The following is a 26,818-nucleotide window of genomic DNA, read 5'->3' as shown; positions in this document are numbered from 1 at the left end:
GGGAAGTGTGATGTGATTTTTGTGAGTACAAAACTGAACAGAACAAATCCAATAGAAAAATCATCAGTCAGAGAGAAGCTAATGAAATCTCTGAACAATGATGTAATTAAAGTCCATTAATCATTATAAAAGATCATTTCCCTTTAAACATCTGCTCCCATTCACTTGGCAACAGTCTGGGCAGTGTCATGAATGATGGGCTTTTGGATTATGCTGAAGGGCACGTGTTATCAGAGAAACTGTAGAACATCCTCAGTTTGGCAGGATCTGGGACAGCAGTGCTTTTCCTCAATTCAGGTATAGCGTTAAGGAACTAAGGGGAGAGAAAATTGGATATTTCTTACAGTGGAAAGGAAAACCTGGTATAAAACTGAACCCTGCCTTCTCAACCATGCAAACAAAATCTAATTTGGTGCCAATGGATTCAAATACAGTAATTGCTCTAGGAAAAGAGCCCCTTCCCAGACTGCTGCTTTTAAGAGAGCCTTAGCAGCCATAGTTGCTTATTGCGAGACCTTGTTTCTCCCCACTGAGAAGTACCACAAAAACCTCCCTGCCCCTTTTCTGTGGCAGCCTGGCTGTGCCAGGGAAAAGTGAGATCAGCTATTTCAGGTGAAAAATATCTGGATTGTTTGGGGCTTTTTTCTTCCCTCTGGCATAACCAAAGTGTGCAGAAGGGCCATGGCCATCCTGTACTGCCTGACAGTTTGTGTCTCTGAGGCATCTGCCTACCTCCCCCATGCCAGAGGCTCCCTGCAAAGAGAATACACATGTATAAATCCTCTATCTGCAGGTACCAGTTTGGAGCATAACTTGCTCCAGTGTAGTTAGGCCTGGGTAAAATTTCTCATGGGGCTGTGTTTTGTCTGGGGTTCTGTCAGGAGTCCCAGATTGCCATTTTGGCTCTGCCATTAGACTGAGTCCCTTAGGGAGGAATTTATACAGCTAGGGACTAATTATTTTTTTAGCCTTGCACAAATCTGGTACCTTGTTGCATTTCCATGCAGTTGGTAGCATGAATACTGGTTGTGCACACAACTGGGGGCCCTGTTTACCTGCATTTTTACTTGTGCTGTGCTTCTGTGCCTGTGTCTAAAGCAGAGAGGGGGAGGCAGCAGTTGTGCTCATCTTACAGGGACGCTTCTAAAGGTAAAGCCCTTTTATCCTTTAGCTACAAAGCAGCACTGATTTTTATGCTAGTCTTGTTTTCTTAGCAAACCTATAATGCACAGCAGTTAGAAGCATGGAGCTCAGCAGCACTGGATTTGGAGTACTGTATTTCTAACCAGTAGGTTGTTTACTGCTGACTTAAGGTCTCCTCCATGGCACACAATCAGGAAGCCTTTGCCAGTCTCTGGACTTGTGGCTACATTGGTGATGAAAATGCATATGCCTACATTTATTTCCAAGGAGACAAGGCAGACAGGAGGAGCCCAGATCCATTTGGAGAAAGGATCAGGGCTGTGGATGTTGTACTGGGTTATGCCAATTCATACCCATTTTTGGCAGCTCTGCAGATTCACAGAGGATGGATGCTCTTTCTGCCTGGGCAGAGCGCCTTTCCAGCTGTTAGCTGGGGAAAGTAACAATGAACGCAGCTTTCATCTTTGCTGTTCATTACAGGTAAAATACCTCATCTCCTTTGTGCCTGTTGATAACAACGCTTACCCTTTCTGTAAGAGCTTTATAAAAGTTACTGGAGAGGTTCAGATAAAAAGTATGTAGTTTATTATTCTCAGTTTCTCTTACCTGGTATTTAAACAGAAAACCAAAACAAACCTCTTTACATCTCACAGAAGTGTGTAGATTGGCATTGCTGAAGCCCAGTATCAAGATTTCAGGTTTAAGTGCTGTTGTCTGTAACTACATGATATTTAGGTATTCTGTGTCCTGCTACTGCCCTGTTGCTGCCATGCCTTCTGCTACCTATACAGGTAGCTACCTATGAAGAAATAGGTCCCAGCCTGAGGGCAGGGATGTCCTGGCTGCCGAGCAGAAGGGAGAGCCCATGCGGGCTGCAGCAAGGTGCCTCTGATCTCTCACCACCTTATGCCCTCTCTCCCATCTGCTGTTGCCAGTGCCCTGCTCTGTCCAAGAGCACAGTTACTTTTTTGCCTGGTAAACCTAATTACCCCCAGTAGCCTTCAGGAGACTGATGTGAGGACGTACTCTATGTGGCTGTAAAAAGCAAAGAAGGACACAGCATCTTTGAGGAGTCCTCTTTTCATCATTTATTTTGGACTGGAATCAAAAGCTGCAAACTAGTGTAGTCTTAGAAAATTGATATAGGTTTCCATGGCATTGTGTGTATTTTTAAAAAAAGAAATACAATTAATGGACAAGTTTAGCTTCAGATTCTTTGGCCTGTTTCACAGTTGCAGCTGTGATCACTGGTTGCATAGGAAACGAGAGCAGAACATTATGAGGATAAAGGTGTCCAGGAAACCTGCCTTGCATAAAAGCCATTGTGCAGATATTGAATGTAACACACAGTTTTCTCACTGCACTTACTCTGTTGTCTCTACCCAAACTCGCAAATATAGGTACTCAAATCTGTGCTCTTAATGACGTGTTTTGCCTCTATCCAAAACATCTAACGCTTCCAAGGGAAGCAAGCAGCTCTACTTCAAACAAGCCTCTTCGGACCCCACTTGTGAAAAGGTGTATGCCTGGAGTTATGTCACACAATGAAAATGGTGGCATTTAGACGTATTCATGTTGTGCCTAGGATCTGAAATAATGATTTAGTCATTCTCTGTCCTGAACTGTTTGTGTAATGAAAAGCCTGTAAGTTTTCTAAGCTTTCCTTGTAGTGAAGGTCATGTGCACACACAAACAATTAGAGTTTTCTTTACATGAAGTCTTATATATTGTTCACTTGAAATTTTGGTTAAATCAGATGAAGTTATGTGAAAGGGACTATCCTTGTATCAGTGCCACCTAATGGTCAGGACATCGTAGCGAGCTGCCTGGTTTAGGTGTCCCCTGGAAAACTGATCCTATCACCAGTACTAAGTTTATTATCTTGTAAGTCTAGATATTGCTGTTAACTGCCCTCAACTTCGTTTTCAGCCTCTAACAGTATGTTCTGGAGCCTCACTGGAGGCTGGTCTGTACATTCTCACTCTGATAGCATATGAGAGAGAAGGAAATTTAGTTTTCGTATGGCAAAATCCAGGAAGAAAGGGAAAGCATTAATCAGATGGGTGTAATCTCCAAGGGAGTAGGTACTTAATTTTAATTCAGCATTTCCCTTTGATGAAAACTTTAGTGAATGTTATTATGTGGAATTTATATGAAGCCTGGGTTTAGATAATCAGCTTTAATATTTATACTCTTAGGGAAAAAAAATGGAATCATTAGTAAGCATGTATAATTAATGAATAAATTACATTTTTCCTTTGTTTTCCTTCAGGTATAAGGAAATGCTAGATCTAGTGATATCACCCAGCCTGACTGTAAATAGAGAGTGCCCTGACAGACTGAAGCTTAACCTTTCCAACATTTATGCCACAGCTCCAGATGACATAGAAGGTAGGCTGCCTCTTTTGCTTACTAGCTTTAATATAATGTGTATATTTGTATGTAACCAAAGGGAACTGGCCAAATGCAAGGCCTCTGCTTCCCATGATTAGTTCTATAGTATAGTGAGCAGCAGCAATTTTTGAGTATTTGTTTATAGATGCTCCAGTTGTGGCTGAACCCAGTTTGAATGCAAATAGAATTGGAATTTATATGCAGACATATATGTGTGTATAGTAGGTGCATACATATGCATGCACCCGTGTATATATTTGCTCCATTGGAGTAATTACAGGTAAAAAACATGTTTTGTGTAGAGCTGGTAGTTCTTGTTTGAACCCTGCTAGAGCCCCAGTGGTGGCCAGAACATGAGCCCTGTGCTTTGCTGACTGTGCTGCTGCTGTTGGGGTGGGGAGCATGGGGGCTCCCAGGCCCAACACCATATCATGCAGCCAGAAGGCATCTTGCCAAAGCAGCCCCATGCCCTGGTTTGTGTTGTGCTGAGATCATTGCTATCAGCTCCAAACAGTTAGCCCTGCTGGACTCTGGTCTTGAAGTTTCACATTTGGCAGGTACCAAGGACAAATTCTTTCAGCGGTTGAGGCTCTGATGGAAATTTATCTGCTCTTCTCCTCCTCCTTCCCCCCCATTCATACTGTTAGAGTGAAGGAAACAGAAGAATGTTAAATCTGCTAAAAAAATTATTGGCAAGTGATGCAGCTGAACTAGTTCTCGCTAGTACAATCCCAGCTATTGTTTGCTGCGGTCAGGATCTGTCAGCCTTCCTGTTGGAGGGGAGTTAGCAAAAGGCACTGGCTATTACATTTAGTAGTATGTTTAACCCTTCATTTCTAGGCTCTTAAAAGCTAAAGAGATGTTTTCCTTGCGTGTTTGCTAAGGCATTAGAAATTGCGTGATTGTCACATACATTATGACTGCCTATTTACAAGAGCAGATGAGGGGATAATAATCTAAAGGAAACATCCTTTTAAATGTACGTGTTTGCAGAAAAGATTAGAGCTAGAAATGATTTTTAGATACATAATTTTGTAAACTTCTTGGTGCAGGAACTATTTGTCATTAATGTGATATAAATAGGAGCCAACGTAGCACTTGCACTGTTGACACCAGTTTGCTAGTGACAGCTCACGTTGATACAGTTTTAATTTTAGCAAGTGTAGTCGCAATACTTACATAGATGTCCACATAGATATCTGGCCTGCTATTTTCATGAGTGCTTGTCATAAGATGTACAATTACATCAATGTAACTTTCAAATGCCCATTTTGCTTGCAGTCCTACACTGCTGGGTAGAAACACAATTGGTTTAACTTGCCTTTTTTTTTGGCAATGACAGCATATTGCATAGTCATTTACAGTAAATCCCCACTTGGCATTCTTGGCAAATGTGTTTATTCTGTACTTACCTCTTAAAAAAATAAAAAAGAATGAAGATGTAGTATTTCTCAAATAGAAATTAAACTTATGCTCAAACTGTCCTGCTGTTTTTCAAATGTACAAAGTGCCATGAATTAAATGAATGAAAATTTAAAAAGTGTATTTCTTCACTGCAGTTCTGTTTGGTAATGGGGAATCATGTGACAAAAATGGTATGGTTTTTGTTTTCACAGTCTAAAAATTAATTTCCTAAACTGTTTTTTTCCAGGTAAGTCAAAGAAAATTTTTCATAGTGAGTTTGAAGGTGAGTCAGGTAAGCTCAGGTTTGGATTTAAAAACATTTTTTCTATATCTGTGTGTGTAAATGAATATGTACATTTGTACAATACTATCCTTTGTAAATTTTTTTTTTAAACTAAACTTGTCTCCCTGTTGCTTAGGAAATAGGGCACCGTTGCCTATGGTTTATAGGTAGAATAGCTAAGGCAGAGTTGCTTGTGGGTTTTAGATTTTTAAGATGCTCCAGGATTGAAGGAGGAGTCCTTATGGTTTTGTTTCTGTCAGTGATTAGGGTGATTCTGTTAGCAAGTATTCACATATTTCATTGAAGAAAACATACTTCAAATGTTTTACTTCACCACCTTACAAAGAGCCGAACAAATGAAACAGTGCTGTTTTGGACAGCTTATTACTGAAGATAACCTGTCTACAGCATTGTTGGTGCATCCCTTTGGATGCGTGGGACAGCACTGCAGATGTTTCCTGCCTGGTAGTAGCAATATCCAAGCATCAGGGCACTGCAGGAATCTCCCTTTCCACCCAACATGCACAACTGCAGTTGAGAGATCATCTTCTGCATGATATTCTGTGATATTTCCTACCCTGTGTAGCAAATGACACCACAGATGCCAGCAGCCAGTGTGGTGCTGCTGTCAGCTGCCAACATGATGCTTGGTGCTCTCCCTGTGTGGAGAAGCTGTGTGCAATTAGTTTACTGTGTTCACTGATGCAGCCAGCAGGTAGAGAGGCTGAATCTGTTGAGCCTAATCTCATTATTGATGATTTTGAACATGTCTTGGCATTTATAGTGCTGTAGTCTGACAGCTCCAGCCAGGAGAAGCAAAATCAGGATAGCATTATGGATGTAACCTGCATAATCTCATTTAGGCATGCTGTATTCACTACAACTCACAGGCAACTGGCACATTTTAGTTTAGATTTTTTAGACATTAATCGATTAAACCTAAATTTATCTCTCAATATAGATGGTGGCACATTTTTCTTTGGTAGTGCTGTAGGACACAACTTCGTGGTACATTGGAAGGCATTCTGCACATATAACCTGTGAAATACATTTTTCTACTGGTTTAGTATTTTGATTGCTGGGAGGTCAATAAAGTAGGTTCCATTTAACTCAAAATATTTAAGAATAATAAGATTTACAGTGTTGTATTTTTAACATTTTTTTGATTTTATCTATTTTAATGACCATTAAAGAACATGAGTCATGGTCTAGGAAAGTACCACAAAAAGCAAAAGGACAAAAAGTGCAGTGACCTTAGATCACTTGAATAATCATAGTAGCTTTTGTAGCCTTCAGCATATGGGTCTTCCCACTGAAACCCAGCTTCATGAAGAAAAGAAACTGGTGGCTCAATCAGTATCACCCTCAGTTAAAAATGAATTTACATTTGTTGTTAAGTGGAGAATAACTTACCTGTTTCAGTTTGTGGAGAGTCGCCAAAAAAGTCCTCTACTTCCTGTATATTTTTCTCAAACCAACAGTGTTAAAAACAGTGGCATCAGCTGGCCACAGAACAGAATGTGATGAAAATCTAAGACTCTCTAATTTTGTTTTCCAGGCAGCAGCAAAGCAGCACCACAGTGTCCTCTCCATCTGTACTCCACAAAGTGAGTGCTTGTGCCAAATGCTGTAATTTAAAAACTGTGTTTTGCTGAACAGCCATTTTGTGCAGACTTCTGTCACCTTAAAAAGCATTTGCCTTAAGTCCATCCACCTGTTGTCCTGAATGTCTCTGGCCCAGTGAAGTAACTGGTTCTTAATCTTGTTAGATATGGAGTGAAAAGAAGTTGGAGGTACTGTGCATTGTACTTTAATACCCCTAGGAATCCAAACCTTATCAATTTGAATATCATTGTGTTTATGAGTGGTGACAGAGGAATATTTTGAAATGTCAGAGTTTTTCTAAGACACTTGCTTGTTTGACAAACTTTAAATGAATCATGAAAAATCAGTATTAGTTTTATTTTACTTGCACATATTTTGCACAGTCTTAAAGTCTCCATGAATTTAGGTAGCTTAATCTTATTAACTCATACCAGGACCTGTATACTAAAGCAAACCTTTGCCCCAGTCTAGTCAACGTTGAGTTCCTAAAATGCTCACCATCATACTTCGGATATTATTTTATCAAAATGTCTAGACCTGTTCTACATGTACTCTCATGTCTAGACCTGTTCTACATGTACTCTCAAAGATCTTGTACAGTAACTGTTGCCTTAGACCTTCTGTTTTCTTGTTCTGAATAGACATTATCCCCATATAGTGACAGTCCCATCTTTCCCAACAATGGCAACCTATGGACAGACTCAGTACAGTGCAGGGATCCAGCAGGCTGCTGCATACACTGCCTACCCTCCTCCAGGACAGCCCTACGGCATACCTTCCTACAGTGAGTACTCTGATGTCATGTTACCTTTGAGGACATCTTCCTCTTGCTCCTAGAAATAGATATTTTAAGTCTTAAGCTTTAGAATGAAAGGTCATTTCTGTATTGTTCTCAACCTTAGAGGAAAATCTGGCTTTTTAAAAATGTTAGGGTTACTTTTGAACTATCTTCTAGCTCTTGATATCCTGGGTTATGATCTTACAAACTAGTCAGTAGTAGGATGAGAGACAGCATGAGAAACTCGGGTTCTGTAGGATGTGCCACTTAGGAGTAGTAGCTGGTGAGTGTTTCCATGACTCACTGGCAAGAAAAAGTCTTTTGCAGTAAGTGTGATATTTAGGTAAACTACACTTTGTCTTCATTGATTCTTCCTGGTGTTTCAGTGATACAGGCTGGTTCAAGAAAAACTTTTTGTATGTTATTATGGAAGAAGCAAGACAGAGCAGCACAAGGCATGGGTGAAATGATAGGGTACTTTGATTCTGGAAAGCAGTTCATATTTAAATGGGTGGTTGTTAGCTGTAGGTGCAGTAAACATTTCTAACCTCAGTCAGCTTTGTTCCCTGCTTTTCCTGTACAGCCTTGCGAGCAGCTGTGGGAAGGTGGTGCTGGGTAGGAGCAGCTGGAGGATTCAGGCAGGGGACTAATTAAACCAGCACTCCTAGTAGGAGGAATGCCTGGTAAACCAAGTGTTAAGAGTATCCTTAAGCTCTGTGTGGAAATACCAAATTCTTGAGGGAGCTGAGTAGTTCTTTTTACTCCTAAGGACCAAAGAGATAATGCTCTTACTTAGGTACAGCTCTTTAACAGGAAGCTCTGGACTCCTTATTCCCAGCTGATCTTGTGGGAGCTGCATCTTGCAGCATTAAATGCCTTTATAGTTCTGTTTTCTCTTGCACTGTTATACACATTCATTTCCTTGGCAAATACAGTATCCCTCCCCAACCAGAAGCTTTCATACAGCCATTGACAAGGCTTTTACTGAAGTGAAATTCAGTACAGCAGTCTGGAAGGCTGGAGAAGTGGGCTTGGCAGAGCCAAAGCTCTGCCAGGATGATGAGAGGAATGTTTTGAGACCCTTTCGGGGAGCGACTTGTGTGTTTGCATCAGCTGGCTGATTTCCAAGGCAAACTCTGAACAGTTGTCCTATTAGAGCAGGTGAAAGTAGAGCCATTTGCTACTGCATAGAGTCTTTAGGGCATACATGTGTCAGGCCCATATGCTGCTTATAAATCCTGTGAATGACCTCTTAGCATCCTTGAACAGTGATTTCCCTCCCCCAGCCCATATACCCTCTCTTAAGATACTCAACACAGCATATGAAAAACTCCACCTGGCTGACAACCAAGAACAATGAAGCAGTATTGTTTTTAGGCACAAAAATAAAACTCGTCCAGTTTCTAGACAAAACAGAACATTGTGTGGAAATTAATTTGGTGCTAAGTTATTTAGCTGTCTGACAACAAATTTTAGACTTCCAAAAAGGCCTATTCGCTGAAGATTAATTGTAGCTGGAGTAGGTTGAGTGCTTGCATGCAGGGCGCTGATGTAATTGAAAAGCATGGGATGTTATGAAAAGCAGCTTCTCTGGGCACACTTGCAAATCCCTTTGCTTCCCCAGCAGTAATGGAGCCGGACGCTTGCACCAACACATGTTCCTTCACTGTCATAATAAACTTCCTGCGCCTCACAATGCAGCATTGTCATCTTGTAGCTAACTTGTGCTCAAATTGCATTGCAGTTATTCTCACCTGAAGCTAAAAGAAGTGGTTTTTATTAGAGAAAACATCTGAGAGAACGTATTCCCAACCTGAGCAAATGCATACTTGTTGCTTTTAAGAGTCATTAAAACAAGAAAACAGCATGTTTGATGAAAGTCACGTGAATTCGACTTGTCTTTTGGCAAGCTTGCCTGCAAGTGCTAAAAGATCATAACAGCCTAGGAAGTGTGTAAATCCAAGGCCAGGACATCAACAGGGTCTTTGTTTAGTCCCAGCACTCGGGGTCTGTCCAATGGCCATTTTTTTTGTGCATGCAAAGGAGGGAAGTATCACGCCCAAAAGGTTCATAATAAAACAAAAGGGTTCATAATAAAACACACCTTTCAGCTGTTTATTTTAATAATACAGCTGTACAATCTCGGCAGCATCTCATAATAAAATATCAACCCCTATCACTACCAGCAAAGGTTTCATCTTGCAATGTTTAATTCAACTATTGCTCTTCTCCCTTTAAATTGTCAGTTTAATTGCCTGATTTTAGTAATGAAAAGACTTTTGTGGCTTCAGGGCTTACCTATTGTTCCTGAACTGTATGTTACATCTAACTGAATAGATAACTCTCCTGTATGACTTGCCAATAAATATTTTGCTACCAAAGCTGAAAATATAATGCAAGTAAAAGATGACTCTGTTGAGAAAAGAAGTCTTGAGGTTATTTTGCTGAAGGTCCCGTTGCTTTGTTAATCAATGTTTGTATCTGATAACTGTTCAGAAAGTTCATTGTTTAATTCTAAAACAAAACTATTTGTTCAGAAGTTTAGGGTTTTTTAAAACAGTATTATTCATAGTTGTTTCCCCATTTTCACAAAAGTTCATTTGGGTGTGGATACAGGATGTAGCTGGCTGACTCATATTATTTTTGATGAAGTTACTTGACTCCAGTAAGAGACCTGTTTTAGTAATGCAGATAATTTAATAAAATACAAGAAAAAAAGAGAGTTTATTAAATTAAAATCTACCTGAAAAATTGTTTATTCCTAAACTTGCTATTTTTACATTATTGTATGGCAAACACTCATGTTCTGCTTTTGGTTACTACTATGTGTCCCAAAGGCATCAAAACAGAGGACAGCCTGAGCCATTCCCCAGGACAGAGTGGGTTTCTTAGCTATGGCTCCAGCTTCAGTACCCCGACAGCCGGACAAGCACCGTACACGTACCAGATGCATGGTGAGTACAGGTTGGTGCCTTGCAGGATGTGCTGTGAGAAGTCAGAATCTTATAACCACATAGTAAACCAATTCTTCTACTGTGATCACAGTGAAAAGCATTGGTATTAGGTATAGGCAGTCGGGGCAGGCAAGAAGGTAAGTCTTCATAGATCTGTTTTGCTTATCAAGGAATGAATTTCTGGCAGGGGTACAGGATTGAATACCAGTATCCCCTAGCAGAACTTCATAACTTCATGTTTGATCAATATAAGCTGTGAGATCTGAGTTTAAAAACACCTGTCCAGGCAATCCTGCAAAGAATGATGATAAATTCTGTAGCAACAATAGCAGATGAGAGGAATCATACAATAACCATTTCAGTTTTATAAATCATTTTACATACAACAAGAGTAATTAGTATATTCTGAGAAATAGATCATATCCTTAAAATGTCACTCAATCTCTGTGCCTCTACCTTGAGTCCCCTGGGTTGTGCTGGAGACACCTGGGTTGAATGTGGCACAAAAAAAAAAAACCCAACCCACATAGCCTATGTGTTGGGATTTTTGTAACCTTGAATCCTACAAGCTTCATTCATCTTACTCCTAACCAGAGTTAAGTTTTCGGTTTCTGTTTTTCTCCTTGAATGTATCAGTCTTGTTTTGAGTTACGCTGTCAGCAGTGGAAGTCCTCTCTTTTTAGTGACACTGTGGCTTGTAGTTACCAGCAGTTGTAGGTGTTGGAGTGTCAGAACTTCATCAATAGCCTTAAGTGCCAGGTCTGTGCTCTCCTGGAGCAACAGCAGCCATGCTGCCTCCTGTCTAACTGCTATGTGATTTGCTGCCTGGGAAGATCACTGTATTCCTGTCTACGTTTCTGTTGGTTTTTGTTTCCCCAGAACACAGCTTTCACGTGTGCTTTGTGTTAGTTTAGAAGAATCTGAACTCTTTGAGAAGACAAACTCAATTCACTTGGGACTGAAGTTTTTAAGATGGCCCCTTTGTTCAATCAAGAGATTTAGATAAGAAAATTTTGTGCATCAGCACTTGAAAATATTACACTTGTAAACAATAGTGACACAACCATGTATTTTACCAAAACAGACTGTGAGGAACTTCATGCTTATGTGTACGAGCGTGAATATGCCCAAAGTGCTTTCAGATAATGTTCCCTGGGATGATGCTATGGTATTAGGTGAAATCACTTTTTTCACTTTTTTTTATGCCAAGAAGATAATTTCAGCCAGCTCACTAAGCCTTTAATGCAAAATAAAATGGAGAAAAACAGTTTCTGCAAGTGGCAGGTGCTTACTCGAAGGCAAAGGAAGAAGGAGTAAATGTGTCTTCCTGTTGTAAACAAGTATTTCCACCCTTCTTCTCCTTCCTCATGAGAAAAGGTCTGAAGCTCCCTGACAGTAGAGTTTATTTACCTTGCTGAGTGCTAGTGAAAGGTTTGAGTGAGAAGCCAGGAGGCTTCCTGTGCTGAATGCTACCAAGGAATGTGTGCTCAGTGCTTTCCCACGCCACAGCACTTGGGGATGGGGGCATGATTGTTCTGTCTCCCTAACATGAGTACAAAACTCTCCATGCCACCTAGCTCCAGGACCATTAAGACTTTTGCTAAGTTCACTTCAGATCTATTGGTCACTGGTTGCTGACCCAGGCCAGGACTTTGGGTGATAGTCTAAGCCAGCTGAAAAGGGAAAATTTTTATTTACCTGTTTTTATAAAATCAAATTTCATGGAGACTAAGATTCGAGCTCTTAACCACCACCTCAAGGGCAAAATGTTTATTGTATCATGTTGAAAGAGAGATCTTGAAGAGGGTGACTTGCAGGGGATCAGCATGAAAAGGTATCTCCAGGAGTGTGTGCTGCTCAGTTTTGTATTTTGAAGTGTGAAGAAAAGAATATTAAGCTAATCTCTGCAAGTATTGTAAGATGGTAATACTTCAAGTACATAACTGAAATAACTTGGGTGTTGTTTGCCTTCATTGAGAATGAGCTCCCAGGGCAATGTAGTGAAATCTGCAGGCAGCAATGGGTGGTTAATCTGTGAGTCTTGAGCAGACTGTGCAGTCTGCATGTTTCCTCCTTGCTGTCCTCTCATTTATGAGTTCCATGGTCCAGCCAGCAAATAGACACCCATCATAGATGTGTTATGTCAATCACCATGGAATAAATAGCCACTTGGGTGACAAATACTTTGTCTCACAGGACTTGTAGGACAAGTGTTCTTCAGTTTGCGCAAATGTAGCCGGTGCTGGTTTCTTTGCTCTCGTATTTCATTGGTACCAGCACTACCTCTGGCTGGCACACACGTGCCTGGTTACAGCCTCACCTCTTTTGATGGCTGTTGTAACATGGTACTTCTGAAGCCAACTTCTGCTCTCTCTTAAGTCTGTTTTCATTACAAACACAGGTGATTGCAGGTGTAATGGGGTAGCATTTAGCTTTTAATCTTTAATTCCATCAGTTATATCCTGGTTCTTGAAAACATAATCAACTAAAAAGCAAGAGTGAGGATAGAACATTCTTTTGGTCATTAAGAATCTAAATAAAAAAAACCTATTTTACAGCCAGCCAGAAGAGGAAATCTATTTTCATGCTTCTCTGGCATGACAATACATTAAATGTGGAAGGGTTTACAAACTAAATAGCTAATACACTGTGTCATACACATATGTAAATATAAAATATGAGATTGGCAAGTTCGATAGCTCATAAAAATGATATTAAATTATATCAAAAAGGCACTATAGATTGAAATATTAATTTTAACTATCCATGTGACTAATCTGAGGATACCACTCATTTTTAGCATCATGAATCAGAAGAGAAGGCAACAGATTCCATTACATGTTTGCCTTTAAAGTGGTAAATTTGTAATGCTGGTAAAGAAATGTTGCTTCAAGGTCTATGCTTAAATCAATCTTCATGTAAGTGTACGATTACAGAACCAAATCCTCACACAACATTCTGGGCTGGATGTTAGAAGTATAGTGTGCTTTTTAGCATGCATTTTTCTAAGCTTATATTTTCTGATAATTTAGCAGTTCAGTGATTTAATCAGGCTATTGGTAAAATTATTGAACGTAAAACACGCAGATTATTTTAAATTTCTGCCCCAAAGATGGAGGAAACTGAGGCTGAGGCAGAAACTTTTGGAATATAAGAAACTTATCATTAAATGAGCAATGTAAAACTGTGCAAGCACACTAACCAACATAGAAACCCATCAGCTATGCTGAGAGAGCAATAGCAGCCAGCTTATAGAGCATTTCCTGTGGTCGCATGAGCATATGTTACCCCTTTATTGTACATTAGGCCATCTCTTCTAGCTTGTCATTAATTCCTAGACAATGCCTTGCTCTTCAGTCATTATGGTTAAAAAGACAGCTGGTATGAAAGTATGAAGTTGCACAACAGTTAAAACTGTGGCCAAAGACCACTATGGATACTGTTGTTGGGCATGAAAAGGTTTTGATTTGACTGCTTTGCTTTCTTTTTTTTTTTCCTTTTTAATTTCTTTTTTTCCTTTTTCTTTTTTTAAATATCCAAATCCATCTACCCACAAAATACTTTTTACATTACAAAGGAAAAATCAGTTATGTAACAGGGATAACTTTCTTTTGCCAAGGAATTGCAAAGCAGTATTGAGTTCAGTACAGACATAAATTTGGGGCCAAAGACCTACGCAGTGAAATTCTTTGCTACTGCTGAGCATTTGTTTTCTTTGTAGAGTCCATTCTGATCAGCTGTCAAATAATGAATAGAAAATGGCATTCTTTTTGTGCAATGCTGATTTGAAATTGACTAATTATACATGTTGCTTATGTTTGTGGAATGAACTGCTTATGAATTGTTCTCCTGGCCTGAGACCAAGTAAAATCTGAATATTTAATCAATTGTTATGTTATGCTGGAAACGTTTTAGCTCTTGTTAGTATCTGGATAATCTAGATTTCTTTTTTTTTTTTTTTTTTTTTCCTGAGATGCCTGATTTTTTTGTAATTGTGTGCCAGTTTCTGTGTTGTGCATTTAATATGAGCCCATAAATATCTATTTGGCATGAATAGTTAGCTCCATATGCATGAATTTTGTAACGGAAGTGGCATGTTTAATTTTAAGCTTGATTCTCTTAAGTACTTGGTGATGAAATGTGTGAGAAGGGGAAATTTCAGTCTGTGCTTGAGATACGCGAATCGTGCTTTGACATGCAGACAGTGAATCCATCTGAAGTCCCAGAAAATACAGGAGAGTGAGAGCACGTTCTCAGCAAACTGTCACTCAGATGCCTTAGATTCATAAAATTAAAACCTCAGTAGAAAATGACTACTCTCTTTCAAAAGCTTCTGCTTCACAGCTGGTTTGCATTAGTTGCAGTCCAAAACTGTGGCAGCAAAGCTGTGCTCCACTCAGTGGTGAGTTCTGCAGGGAGAGGCCTCTCTTCAGGAGGGGTCAGACCTCACTTTTTACAGTGTAAATACAAGGTTTCTCAGAATAACAGCCCAGTCTTCCTTTCAAAGATTTTTAAACACCAGGGGCTGACCATGCTACATTTACTTTGTTTTAAAATGAGCTCTCTTACAGGAGAGGGAAGTCAAGGAGAGAAGCAAAGGTGTTGACAGTGATGCACTGTAAAGCTGCAAGGATCTGTGCTACTGCTACCCAAATGAAATCCCTACTCTAACTTTTTCCATTTACTGCTTTTTTGAGGTTCCATTCAGAACCTTGGTCATCATTAAACAAGGAGGGACATGGGAAGAGGATATGCTATTGTAAGGAGTAGATACCAGGGTGGATGGTCCTGAAACTAGGGGAGCAAATGTGTGTTTGCAAGAGAGAAACAGGCTGATAAATCATCTGTAACTTCTGGTCTGTTCAGGCTCATCAGGGGCTTTTTGTCAATGTCTTTGTCTCTGAGGAAAAATAGGGTTTAAGGTAAGTCTTAAAGCTTCTATGAGGACGCAAGGTTTCATGGCTGAATAGCACCCATGGAAACTCAAGAGTAATGGTAAAATTGTATTAACTGCAGACTTGATGGTTGTACAGTCAATGCCAGGAATCTTCTCTTAGAGCAATTACTTTGGAGGCATCTTACATCTGTTCTCTGAATGACTGAGTTGTTCAAGAGGAAGTTTCACCAGAGAGATGTTTGGAGAAGGGCTCTGCCTGCACCCAGCTGCCTGCTGTGAAGAGCTGGCTTGCACTTAATGAGGCTTCATTCTTCTGGCTTGTTGCCTATTTTTCAGAGTGTCTGTCCAGATCTCTGTACTTAAGAACTACAGATAGTTTTAGAAGGATATGTTTGAATGTAAGACAAGTCATCAGTTCACTGCAGGCAGCATTGGATAAAATTCTATGACTGTCCTGTACAAAAGATCAGATGATACCCATAAAGTCAATGCAGTGTGGGAGGAAGCTTGAGAGTTTTGTTTGACCGTCTCCAGTCAGGCTGGCAGAGGATGGCATCAGGGAGATGGAAGCAGTCATGAGAGTCATGTATGAGAAGCAATTAGGTAGGGGAACAGCAGTGAAGGGACTGGACAAAATGAGTACAGTTTTTATGTGATATGGTAAGGAAGAGGGAACCAACAGAGAAGAAAGGAGTGACATTTCCCTAGCTTGATGCTTGGCTATCTTGAGATCATTTGTGGAGGTCAGATAGAATGCTCAAAACATGGGTTAATGAGCAAAATCAGCATAGAAAACAGTTGTAGAGATGTTTGGATGTCACAGAGGCTTCATTTTATGGATTTTATATTCATCCCGTTTTGTAGGATGGAAAAAACCCCAAACCATAGGATGGTAACACTTTGGCAAATTATGAACTTGACCGTGATTGTTAAGTTGGCATAGAATGTGTTAAAATGTTACAGAAGCTTCACTGAATAATTGATTCACTATACCTAGTAATGTTTTCTTGAAAATATCTAGAAGGCAGTAGAAGAAATAGTGTAAAATTACATATGAAAATCTGTGTAAAGAAACATCATACCTGCATAGTCAAGCATGGAAAAGCTAGGAAACATCAGATTCATGATGCTGGTGCAGTACTGTACTGCTTTCTGTTGTGTGACTTTCAGATCTATGAGAACACCTGCACTGTCTGAAGAGTTCACCACCAGTTATTAAAAAGGATAGAAACTTGGCTTAGAAACTCTGTAACTGACAGATTAATTGAAGCTCACATGGCAATACTAGGGCAAAGATTGCTCTGTTTGTGTTGTTGCTTACGCTTTTCTCTGAGCAGACACTGTTGGCCACTGTTTGCTTTTTCCTGGGGGTGTGCAGTACTGAAGCAGTGCACAGAGTGGCTGGAAAAGTTTTGGGCTGCATACCTGGATCTAGAGTGTTCAGTAGAGTTAGCATGACCCCAAGTGATGGGTCAAAGAGTGGAAGACATGCTGCCCAGATCTCTTTTTTTCTTTTCCACTAGTATTTGGAGGTTCATATTGCTCAAGGGGAAGGGAGTTGCTGTACATGTGGCTGTGCTCACTGAACAGCTTTTTATCCCCAGTTGCATGACAACAGATGTTACAGGGCTAGTTAGATTTTAATGCTAGCTCAGGGAACTGGAATCTCATAGGTGCTACACAACACAGGAGGTGGCAAATCTAGCTTTCCTTTATCATGTCTTGTTATCTGTCAGTGGATGGTTGTGACCAGGATGAAACTGCAGCTGAAGGAATCTTTAGTCTTTGGTGTCCATGGGGTCATCCAAATGAAGACAGTTTGGCTGGGTCATTTTTTCAACAAGGGATTGCACAGAAACAGTCTACATTGTTGCTGTAAGAATGTTCACTTTTTGGCCCAAGCATTTCCTTGTGATTTGTTTCTGAAGACAGTCCAGTGTGATTTCCTTCTATAGCTACAGCATCATTTGATAAGAGTGGTTAAAAGGAGCACTTTCTCAAAATATAATAAAATTTAATTTCCTTCCCATGGGTCAAATCCTGAGAGTAAATACAAACCATCCCAGCATTTTCAACACCATGTTGAGCTGGATTGAGCTATACAGGTGACCAGGCTCAAAAGGATGGTAAAAGCTAGGCCCTCAAAGCTGCTCTGGTCATCACTTGTTAAAGCTCTTTGAGGCTCTGTGCGTTGAGTACTCCCAGAAGCAGGCAGCAGGGGAAGAGCTTTTACTCAGAAAAACGGTACTGTAAAATGTGTTTTATATCACCATTCAGAATGCCCTCAAACACCTGGTCAGGCTAGCAGGACTGGATGGAACTGTAGTGGGAGACAAACGGACATACTTGAAATGGGTTTGGTATCAGCAGGTGTTATCTGCAGGAGGTGTTCAGGTGCTTCTGGGAGAAATGTCTTTCAATAGACACTGCTGATGTCAAGTGCTGTAACGTTGTGGACTCATGCTTTTCATCTAGGTTAATAGAGTGGGCTCTTCCCTCTACTGTCTGAGCCCTTCCAGACAGAAATACAAGACTGTTTGTGGGGAAGAGTTCATTATGTCTAATGGCAAACAGTTGAGCAATATGCTGCAAGGTACATATGGGTTGCGTTTTTCTTCTCCTTTAACAGGTCAGATAGTCTTGAAATACCTCCACAGCTGACAGCCATGCAACATTTTATGAGTTTTCTTGCCCCATAAATGCAGGCAGATGTTGTAGGATTTGGAACCTTACAAGGCACTGGAGTATAGCTGGTGGGAGGTAATTTTGATGAGTGCTTAACCTCTCACTAAAAAAGTAGCAGCTTGGAGAAGGCAATATTTACTGCAGGAAACATTAGCTTGTCAGAGAGCAAAAGCACAGCAAAGAACCTTTCTGAATGACCATGCAAGTCTTCAGCCAGGTGTTCTTCACAGAGTAATGCACACTCTGGTGGGAGTTAGATCAAGGCCTTTCCTTGCATCACTCTCAGTCAACACAGTTTCCTGTAGGAAAACAGCTAGCTGATGTAAGAATACACAAGCCATTATATGCAGGCTTGTAAAATACCATGCAATTCAGCTGAACCCTGTAGGCATTTATTTTATTAGTGCTAAGTGATCAAATAATCCTTTGAGAGAAATCCCCCTAGAACTGCTGTGCAATTCATCTACAAGTTAGAGGAAACACTTCAGTGTTCTATTTCAAGTATATTCAGAAATGCCCATGGTAGCCACCCTCTGAACACCTTCATCTCAGTCCAGTATTCCATCTTTTGAATGTTCATGGACTCATAATTGCTGCTGGCTGGCCAGAGAGCTGTGATAAATGCTTTGCTGTCCACCTGTGTTGAACCTGGCTATTGTTGAGCATTTCGTTGAATATTGGGAGTACAAACAATCTGTTCTTCTAAATATAGCAGCTTATTCTCTCTCCAGCAGCACTGGAGACCTGGAGAATCAGGTCCCTGATGTCACGGCCCCACTGACCTGTGAAACACAAGGGCACAAACCTGATTTTCAAAGCTTGCTGGGGTATTGATCTGAACTATGCCACAAGCCCATCCTCTCTCTGAAAGCACACCTCTAGGACAGCAGTGTTTCTCTGTCACACTATGTACTGATACGCTGAAAGAAATTTATTTATTTATTAGCAATGGTAGATCTTAGTTTTGAAGATACTGAAAATAACCAGAAATATTAACTTATTTTCTTTAGTTGTTCTTACCTGGGAAGGAAGGGAAGAAACACAGCCGGTTACTGCAGTGACTGAAAGTCAGAAAGGGAGAAACTGAGAGGAAGTAGAAACTGGCATGAAAGCATCACAGTCCAGAGCACACCCTGGTGAAATTATCATTGAGCATGGCAAAGATTTTATACTACTTGAATTAAAAAGGGAATGAAGGGGAAATAGCAAATGAAATCCATCTGTAGGAGAACAGGAATATACCATCAATCAGCTCACAAAGAGTTCCTCTATGCATGTTGCCCTTGGATAGTCATAGAGAAGGGCCACATCTACTTATCAAGGAAAGTCAGGGCACTGAATATGTATGGCATATGCACGCCTTTTATGCGGTCTCTTTTCATGCAAGTGTGTTTGTGATATGCATACTTTACAGGAACGTTTACAGTACCACACATCTGAAGAGCTATCCTTCTGTAGAGTCCAGATTGTTTTATTACCAGCTAAATGTTTTTTAAGCTACCTGTGAATGAGGGCATTGTGACATTTAGCAACTGGTTTGATTGAACACAGATGTGAACCATATTCCATATGGAGAAGATCCAAAGGGAGAGATCCTAGGTTTGTTTCTGATTTGCAAGTAGGAGTTTGAATGCAATTACTTGACATTGAGCTACCAAGATAGATGGAAGCAAGCCGCTTACTCACACACATACAGTATTGCAAATGTACAGCTAACTGCAGTTTGAGATACTGCACTGTCTTCAGAGGTCAGGAAAAAATCCCAGTATCTGTGAAAACTGAAGTCCTGTGGAAATGGGCAGTATCCACTCAGAAATGGGGCAGGGGAGGCAGACGTTCATACACTCCTAGCCGTGCCCCATTCCACATAAGCACCACATTCTAATGTCGTTCCATTCTATCTCTGAATATTACAAGAAGTGCTATTACCTGGGAAAGCATTTGAAAAAAATGGTTACATGGTGAATAGGACTAATTTATTAATGCCAGTAGGCAGGATCTGTTAATTATCCAGTGTTTCTTGAGTGTAACACATACTGATGAATACCTGAAATTGCATGTGTTAATTACAGAAATGTTTATTTCTCATCAAGAAGTAACCATTTAGGGGCAATTCTTTTATGTGTTCTGAATTGCTGAGTTCTACAGGGCTGCTCACAGATACTGTAACTAATAGGCCTCTCCTACTCAGGGAGAGGGTTTATCCTTGTCTTCATTGCCTGTGGTCCTTGTTTGTTTTCCTTCCATTCAAACTGATTGTGCATTATTGAAAATGTTATCTCTCCAGTCCACAGAGTCTGTAAAGTGGAACAGGGACTGAGCTATAGTAATCCCCAAACTGTATTCCCCGGGACAAAGGTTGATATTGAGATTAAATATTTCTGAACGTGAATCTTCAACAGCTTTCTTTGGAATGCACATAATTGATCCCCCCCACCTTCCTCCTGCCCCTACACCTCCCTGCTTTTCATCCTTGTTTGATGGGAAGAAATTCCAGGTTTTTACTAGCTGTTGTTGGTTGTCTTAAGTGTCTTTGTCTGCAGCTATTCTGCTATAACAATACTGAGCTATCAAGTGATACTGAGTTTAGCATCTCTCAGGGTATAGCCTGGGGGACAGGGGTGGATGTCTTGTGTTCTCTGAATGCTATGCTATAGGGCCAGAAAAAGAGATCTGTGTTTGATCTCAGTTTATACAAACTATGCTCAAATGATATTCCTATTTGGTCAGATACAATGACAGGAGCCTGAATAAGTGAAAAACCTGAGTTGCCAAAATTTGTTACCAGGCCTGTTGAACTTCAGGGTATAGGAAATACCAGTCTTAAGTACTTTCACAAGTAGTTGGAGGTGCAGGTAAAACACCAGGAAATTTATTTTCTGTGTCTGTACCACAGTCCTTCCTTTTGAAAATCCCGTGGGCAGAGGGAGCCAGACTGCAGCAGCCTGTAGCAACCACTTGAACTTGGACCTGAGGTAGCCCAGCTAAAATAGCAAAAGTAAACTCCACAACGTAGGGTCTAGTCACAACGTACTGTGGGAAGCTGTGGAGCACAAATCATTCCCTACCCTCTCACCCCTAGTTTTTACCCTCTTCTCACCCCTCACATACCTGCCCCGTGTGTGTATGGACACACTGGCTTTGCACAGTTGTTGCACAGTTCAGAGTAAGTTCATTCCGATTGTGCAGGTCTCTCCATCTTTTTATAATTCTCTGATTGTTTGGAACCCAGGAAGCTATGGTATCATGTGCAGGTAGCACAGCGATAAACATGTTCTCATCACAATTTACACATAAAGCGTGAGTCCCTCGAGGTAACTCATCCCTCTCTTGACAGCTTTAATAAAGGATGATGGATTGTTTCTAAATGACAGTTTAGGAAGATCAAAAATTCCCCCCTGTATTGTTTCGCGCTCTGGTGTACAAGAGCCGTTTTGTGTTCTGTGAAAGTTGTTTTTGCCTGTAAGCACTGGGGCTCCGTTACTCCCCTTCACAGTGGTGAGAAATGCTTAGTTACCACAGGAATACATTCACCCGCCGCAGACTCCTGACTTTTTGAACAACTGCAGTAAAGCAAAGCCTACTGTGGGCAGGAGGTGGGGTGATGCCAATAGCTGAATGCGCTGCCATCTTCAGGATGCTGCTCTGGGCAGTCCCCCCATGTGGGCTGTAGGGAAGAGGAGGGGTTGGGTACTTATCCAACCAAAGTTGCCTCCAAGGGGTGAATGCCAAGAGGCATCACCCAAACCCACCTGCGCTGGCTCAGCTCCTCAGCTGGCTCAGCTCCTCAGCCAGCATATGCAGGGAGCTTGGGGAAGACCCAGTCACCTGCACCCTCTTTTCTCCTTCTCTGTCCTTTTCTTTATAAAGACTACATGTGGCAGTGAATTAGTTCTGGAGGGCAGAGTCTTCCCTCTTGTTTCTTTTTTGCTTGCGATTTATTTCTTGCTACATGTGCTTTGTAGCTGCACTTGGCAGAGTGGAGTTTGCTCAGCTGTCCATTCCCTAGCTAATCTGGTGTCTTAAAATAAAAACAAGCAAGTGGATCTTTGGAGAAGGGTTGCCACATGAAGACATTTGGTGAGTCATGTGGTTAAAACTGCACTGCTCAGTCATTCACGTGGTAAGAAACCAGATGAGGAAAAAAAGACAGAGTCCCTGATTAGGGCTGAGTCTGATGGTACATTCAGGTGACAAAAGGAAGCCCAGACAAGAGCCCACTGTAATGGTGCAGCATCAAAGTCATGGATGCAGCGGGTCCAGGCACTCTTTGAAGCCCATCACATTCCATTAGGATGGAACATGACATAGTCCAGCTTTTGCCTTCTGTACATGAACAGCCAATCTTTGAAGCATACACTGTTGCAAAACACTGGAAGACTTTTGGTATAGATTCTCATAAAACTGCACAGACTCAAGAGAAATTTTCCCACCCACACAAAATGGTAAATTTTGGAATAGAAAACACTATAGACCAGACTTAAAATCAAGGCTAGAACTTTTCAGGGCTTCAGGATCCAGGGCATCATAGAGTCATAGAATGGTCTGGGTTGGAAGGGAACCCAAGGATCATAGAGTTCCAGCCTCCCTGCTACAGGCAGGGCCACCAACCTCCAGGCATGATCTAGACAAGGTTGCTCAGGGCCCCATCCAACATGGCCTCGAACACCTCCAGGGATGGGGCACCCACCCCTTCTCTGTGCAGCCTGTTCCAATACCTAACCACCCTCTCTGTAAAGAACTTATTGGGATGGGGAGCTTGCAGCTCTGTGCCACTTCCCCGGTGGGAAGGAAAGGAGGACTGTCCCTGTAGATCTCTGAACCTTTACTCCTCCACCTGTATATTTTTTGCATTAATGCTTCCAGCAAAGGGGGGCTGGGAGGATATCAGCTGCTTCATTTGGGACAGAACCATGTAAAACTCGCCTGTTCATCCTTTCTTCTTCTAATATCCCAGGATGAAGCTATGTTTTCCTCCCTGTTTTTCTCAGAAATATTGTTGTTTTGTTTAGGACATCAATGTCAGAGAACATATTTTCAAAGTCTTCTAAAAATTCCCAGGTACCTGATCTATTAGGACAGGTACATACCATCCAGGACATACCTATGCATGAAACAGTGTGTGTGTAGTTGTATATCTAATTTGAAGTGTTTTCTTACAGTAGAAGATGATTAAAAATGCTCTTCCAATATTTATTGGAGAAAGAAGTAACTTGGCATTTAAATTAGGCTGAATCCTTGTTTTCCAGGTTTGTTTCCCAGCTCCATAAGTGTTGTTTTAGTGTATGTAATGGTTGTCTTTGAATGCCTTTCAGTAGTAGCCCTAAATCTTTACAGCCTATATTTGTCAAGATTTGTGGTACACTTTTTTTTCTAGTGAGCAAGTACTTTACTTCCTGCTGGAAATCATTTGCATGAACATATCCTCTTAGTTTGATTGCTGTTGTGTTTTATCACTGATACTCTTTCCCTTAGGCACAACAGGGATTTACCAAGGAGCCAACGGCCTGACAAATTCTGCAGGGTTCGGTGCTGTGCATCAGGTATGGTTCAGCATTTAGTATTGGCAGCCTTGATACTATCTTTAAGCTCTTGGAAGACTGGCAGATCAGAGAGGTTATCCTGTTGCTTACTTGTATTTAAGGAAGGTGCTGCTATGTGTTTTGTTGAACTCTGTTTTTCTCTATTCCTATGGCCTGTCTGTTTGCTGGACTTCTGGGTATCTTGATTAATTTTAAGCTTTGTGTATCAATACACAGGCTCGCGCAGAGTGCAGTCCTTGCAGGAGGAGGATGCCCTAGCAGTCTGTTCTGTGCTGCTGCAGCAGTGCCAAGACTTTCATCATTCTTTTGCCATCTTACAACTTTCAGATATGTTTTCCATCCTCTACAGAGAGCTCTGTGTCTAGGATCTTACTGTCTGCTGTCTTGGCACTATGTAATAAATATAAACAATCTGAAAGAGGCATTGGCGCACCCTGATGAGTATTGAGCCATCTGAGCTGTCTGTGTGTTTCCTTCTTTGAGAATACACCTGTCTGTGGGCTTCATGCTTCAGATACCTTGATAAATGTGTGTATATAAATAAACAGCATGCGTATATATATACACAACACAGATGTTTTTCAGTGGCAAATGGCTCTTTTTGATTGGACTAAACATATGAATCTGTGCCAGAATATGTGTTTTGGTTGGCTAATAATTTCAATTTCTTGTTTGTAAGGTGATTGTTGACTTGTATTTATAATGACAACAGTGAACAATTTCTTTATTACTTCAGTTTTGGCTAAAAACATGGTCTGTAAATGCAGATAGAACTGCATTTAATTGAATTATGGAGGTTATTTAAAAGGGGAAAAACAAATGGGTCATTTTAATTATTTGTGATACACTTTAAGAGAAAACCCTGAAACTCTCTCATTCCTTTTTCAGTTTAATTTTTATTAGAGTAACTTGAATCTTTGTTCTTGAGAGCTCCCTGGTGACTGAAAGTTAATGAAATAGCTGTGTCACAAAGATGTAAGCAGTTAAGGAGGAAAGTGCTTTTAGTGTTTCTAAATAATATTTATTATTTATTATTTAATCTGATTTAATTCAAGAGACTAATTAGCATTTCTGAGGAAATAAAAACCTTTTACTGAAACACAATCCCTAAATCATGAATATAGTTATCTACCTGAAAGAGCAAATAGGTGCACAAGAACAGGAGTTGCAGTTTAAACAAGAATAAAATTAAACCTTTTATGGTTTAGTTGTCCATGGACAAGTTTTCTAATCTATTCCACTATCCTGCTTCTCACAACAAAAAGCCAAACCAAAACAAACCAAAATAACCCCCAAACCAAAAAAACACATGGGGATAACAGGATGAAGTTTCTTTAGGAGTGTTAAAGTCAAGACAAAGGGCTTTGCAGTACCTCAGCTCCCAAGGTCACTTGAACTTCGCATTTTTCATTCATTTTCTGTAGAGATCACTCTGGCATTTAGTTTTTGCTGAGATGACTGGGCAATCTCAGCTGTGAACACTTCTGCAAAACAATTGTTACTTTCCTTTGTTTTCTTCATTTTTGTAATGTAACAGCTGATCCAAAAATGTTGCTGGTCATGGGAAAATGCAGCCAGTTTTGCTCCTTCACTCAGTCAGTTACTGATTTGGTTCTTCTAATTTCTTAGATATTTTGCTGTTCACAGGTACTACTCATTCCATCATCAGTGCCCTACTTCTCTCCTATATAACTTGTTGAACCCTGTAGTAATAATGATAACTAAAATCCTATAGAAAAAAACAGAATTTGCCTGATTTCTGCCCTCCTGTAGATGAGTTGTTCCTGACAAAATAGTATATTTGGGAGAAGCAGAAATGCACTTTTGTAAGTGAATGAAGCATGGTTCTTCAGTGACATTTTCCTGAGCCATGACTTGCTTCACATGTAGATAATTGTGCCTTTGTGATGCCTTGCTCATTTATAAGATAAAACCAGATACCCAGACACTAGATGTTTCTTCTTTCCTCAAAGGAATATTCATCGTATCCAAGCTTTCCTCAAAGCCAGTACTCACAGTATTACAGCTCCTCCTACAACTCTCCATATGTGTCTGCAAACAGCATCAGCCCCTCGGCCATCCCAACCTCCACTTACTCTCTGCAGGAGTCTTCTCACAATATCACCAGTCAGAGCACAGAATCGCTGTCTGGTAGGTGCATCTCTTCTGTTTTCAGTTTGGCACCCTTGGCCACATGTAGACATAAACACTGTAACCTTGTTGTTGGAGTTTTTTTAAATACATGGATAAATCACATATCCTGGGACTTAACAGTTCTGCTTACATGGTGCAACACAGGCCTTTGGGAAGAGATTATAACATCTAAACCTTGTGTCATTTTCATGGGTCCCCAAGGTTTGATCTCCTCTAATGGTAGTACAGAAAGATAAAACAGTTCCATACCAAACCCAGAGCAGTACTGTGGACAAACATGGGAGCAGTAAGTTCCAAACACAGCTATGGTCTGAAAAAGTCCCCAGAGCTTCCTGATTGTCTGATGACTTTTTAGCCTGTCTCTCTGTTAAAGGTTTATATTCACCTCTAACAATGTGTAATATATATGTTTGTAAATAAATACATCAAGAGAAGTCCCTCATTTAAAAATCACCACAAACTGTTTACCAAAGTGGAAAGTTCACGATGAATTCCACACAAAAATGCTTTGAAATTTGTGGCCTCTCTTTGAGTGTTTAATTTTTAAACCTTAAATGGTTTATGGAATTACTGCTGGATTATGATCCTCCAATGTACTGTTGAAGTACAATCTTCAGATATCACTTTCCTCCTAAAGTTTTCATTGGCATGCAATAACATTTATGTAAAATGGCACATAATTTGTGGATGATCACAGCATACGCCCATTGTAGGTCTGCTGACTTAAGAAACAAATCTGAACATCTGTGGTTGCTCTAAAAGAAAAATAAACTAATATTGTTTTTTAAAAGGCAGTGATCACAGATTGGTCTAAAAGCAGTTGGAGGATTTTCTGTTCCTTAGATCTTATCTTGGCCTTTTTGAGAAAGGGTGATTTCAAAAAGGCTTGTTAGGCACAATCCAAGCTTCTCTGAAGAAGAATATGGTTATTCTAGGAAGCTGGAGAGGCCACAACTTAGCAAGGTGAAAAGAAAAATA

General features: G+C 40.5%; 1 protein-coding gene across 2 annotated transcripts in view; it reads left to right on the top strand.

Moving 5' to 3' along the window:
• The window catches only part of EYA2 (EYA transcriptional coactivator and phosphatase 2), a gene marked incomplete at both ends in the record, with an annotated part of 93,306 nt that overhangs the window by 37,024 nt on the left and 29,464 nt on the right, over positions 1 to 26,818 (top strand). Inside the window, 7 exons of one of the 2 annotated variants that reach the window (XM_084271624.1) lie at positions 3,416 to 3,534; positions 5,189 to 5,233; positions 6,783 to 6,831; positions 7,471 to 7,613; positions 10,445 to 10,561; positions 23,619 to 23,686; positions 25,660 to 25,837. In XM_084271624.1, coding sequence (XP_084127750.1) covers positions 3,416 to 3,534; positions 5,189 to 5,233; positions 6,783 to 6,831; positions 7,471 to 7,613; positions 10,445 to 10,561; positions 23,619 to 23,686; positions 25,660 to 25,837 — 719 coding nt within the window. The remainder of the gene's footprint in view (positions 1 to 3,415; positions 3,535 to 5,188; positions 5,234 to 6,782; positions 6,832 to 7,470; positions 7,614 to 10,444; positions 10,562 to 23,618; positions 23,687 to 25,659; positions 25,838 to 26,818) is intronic. The other variant, XM_084271625.1, reaches the window with a different exon arrangement.

This window comes from Gallinula chloropus, assembly GCF_964237585.1.
Source record: "Gallinula chloropus genome assembly, chromosome: 16".
Taxonomy (NCBI): Eukaryota; Metazoa; Chordata; class Aves; order Gruiformes; family Rallidae; genus Gallinula; species Gallinula chloropus.
Note: the sequence above shows the minus strand (reverse complement) of the source record. Positions and strands in the feature narration are given on the sequence as shown.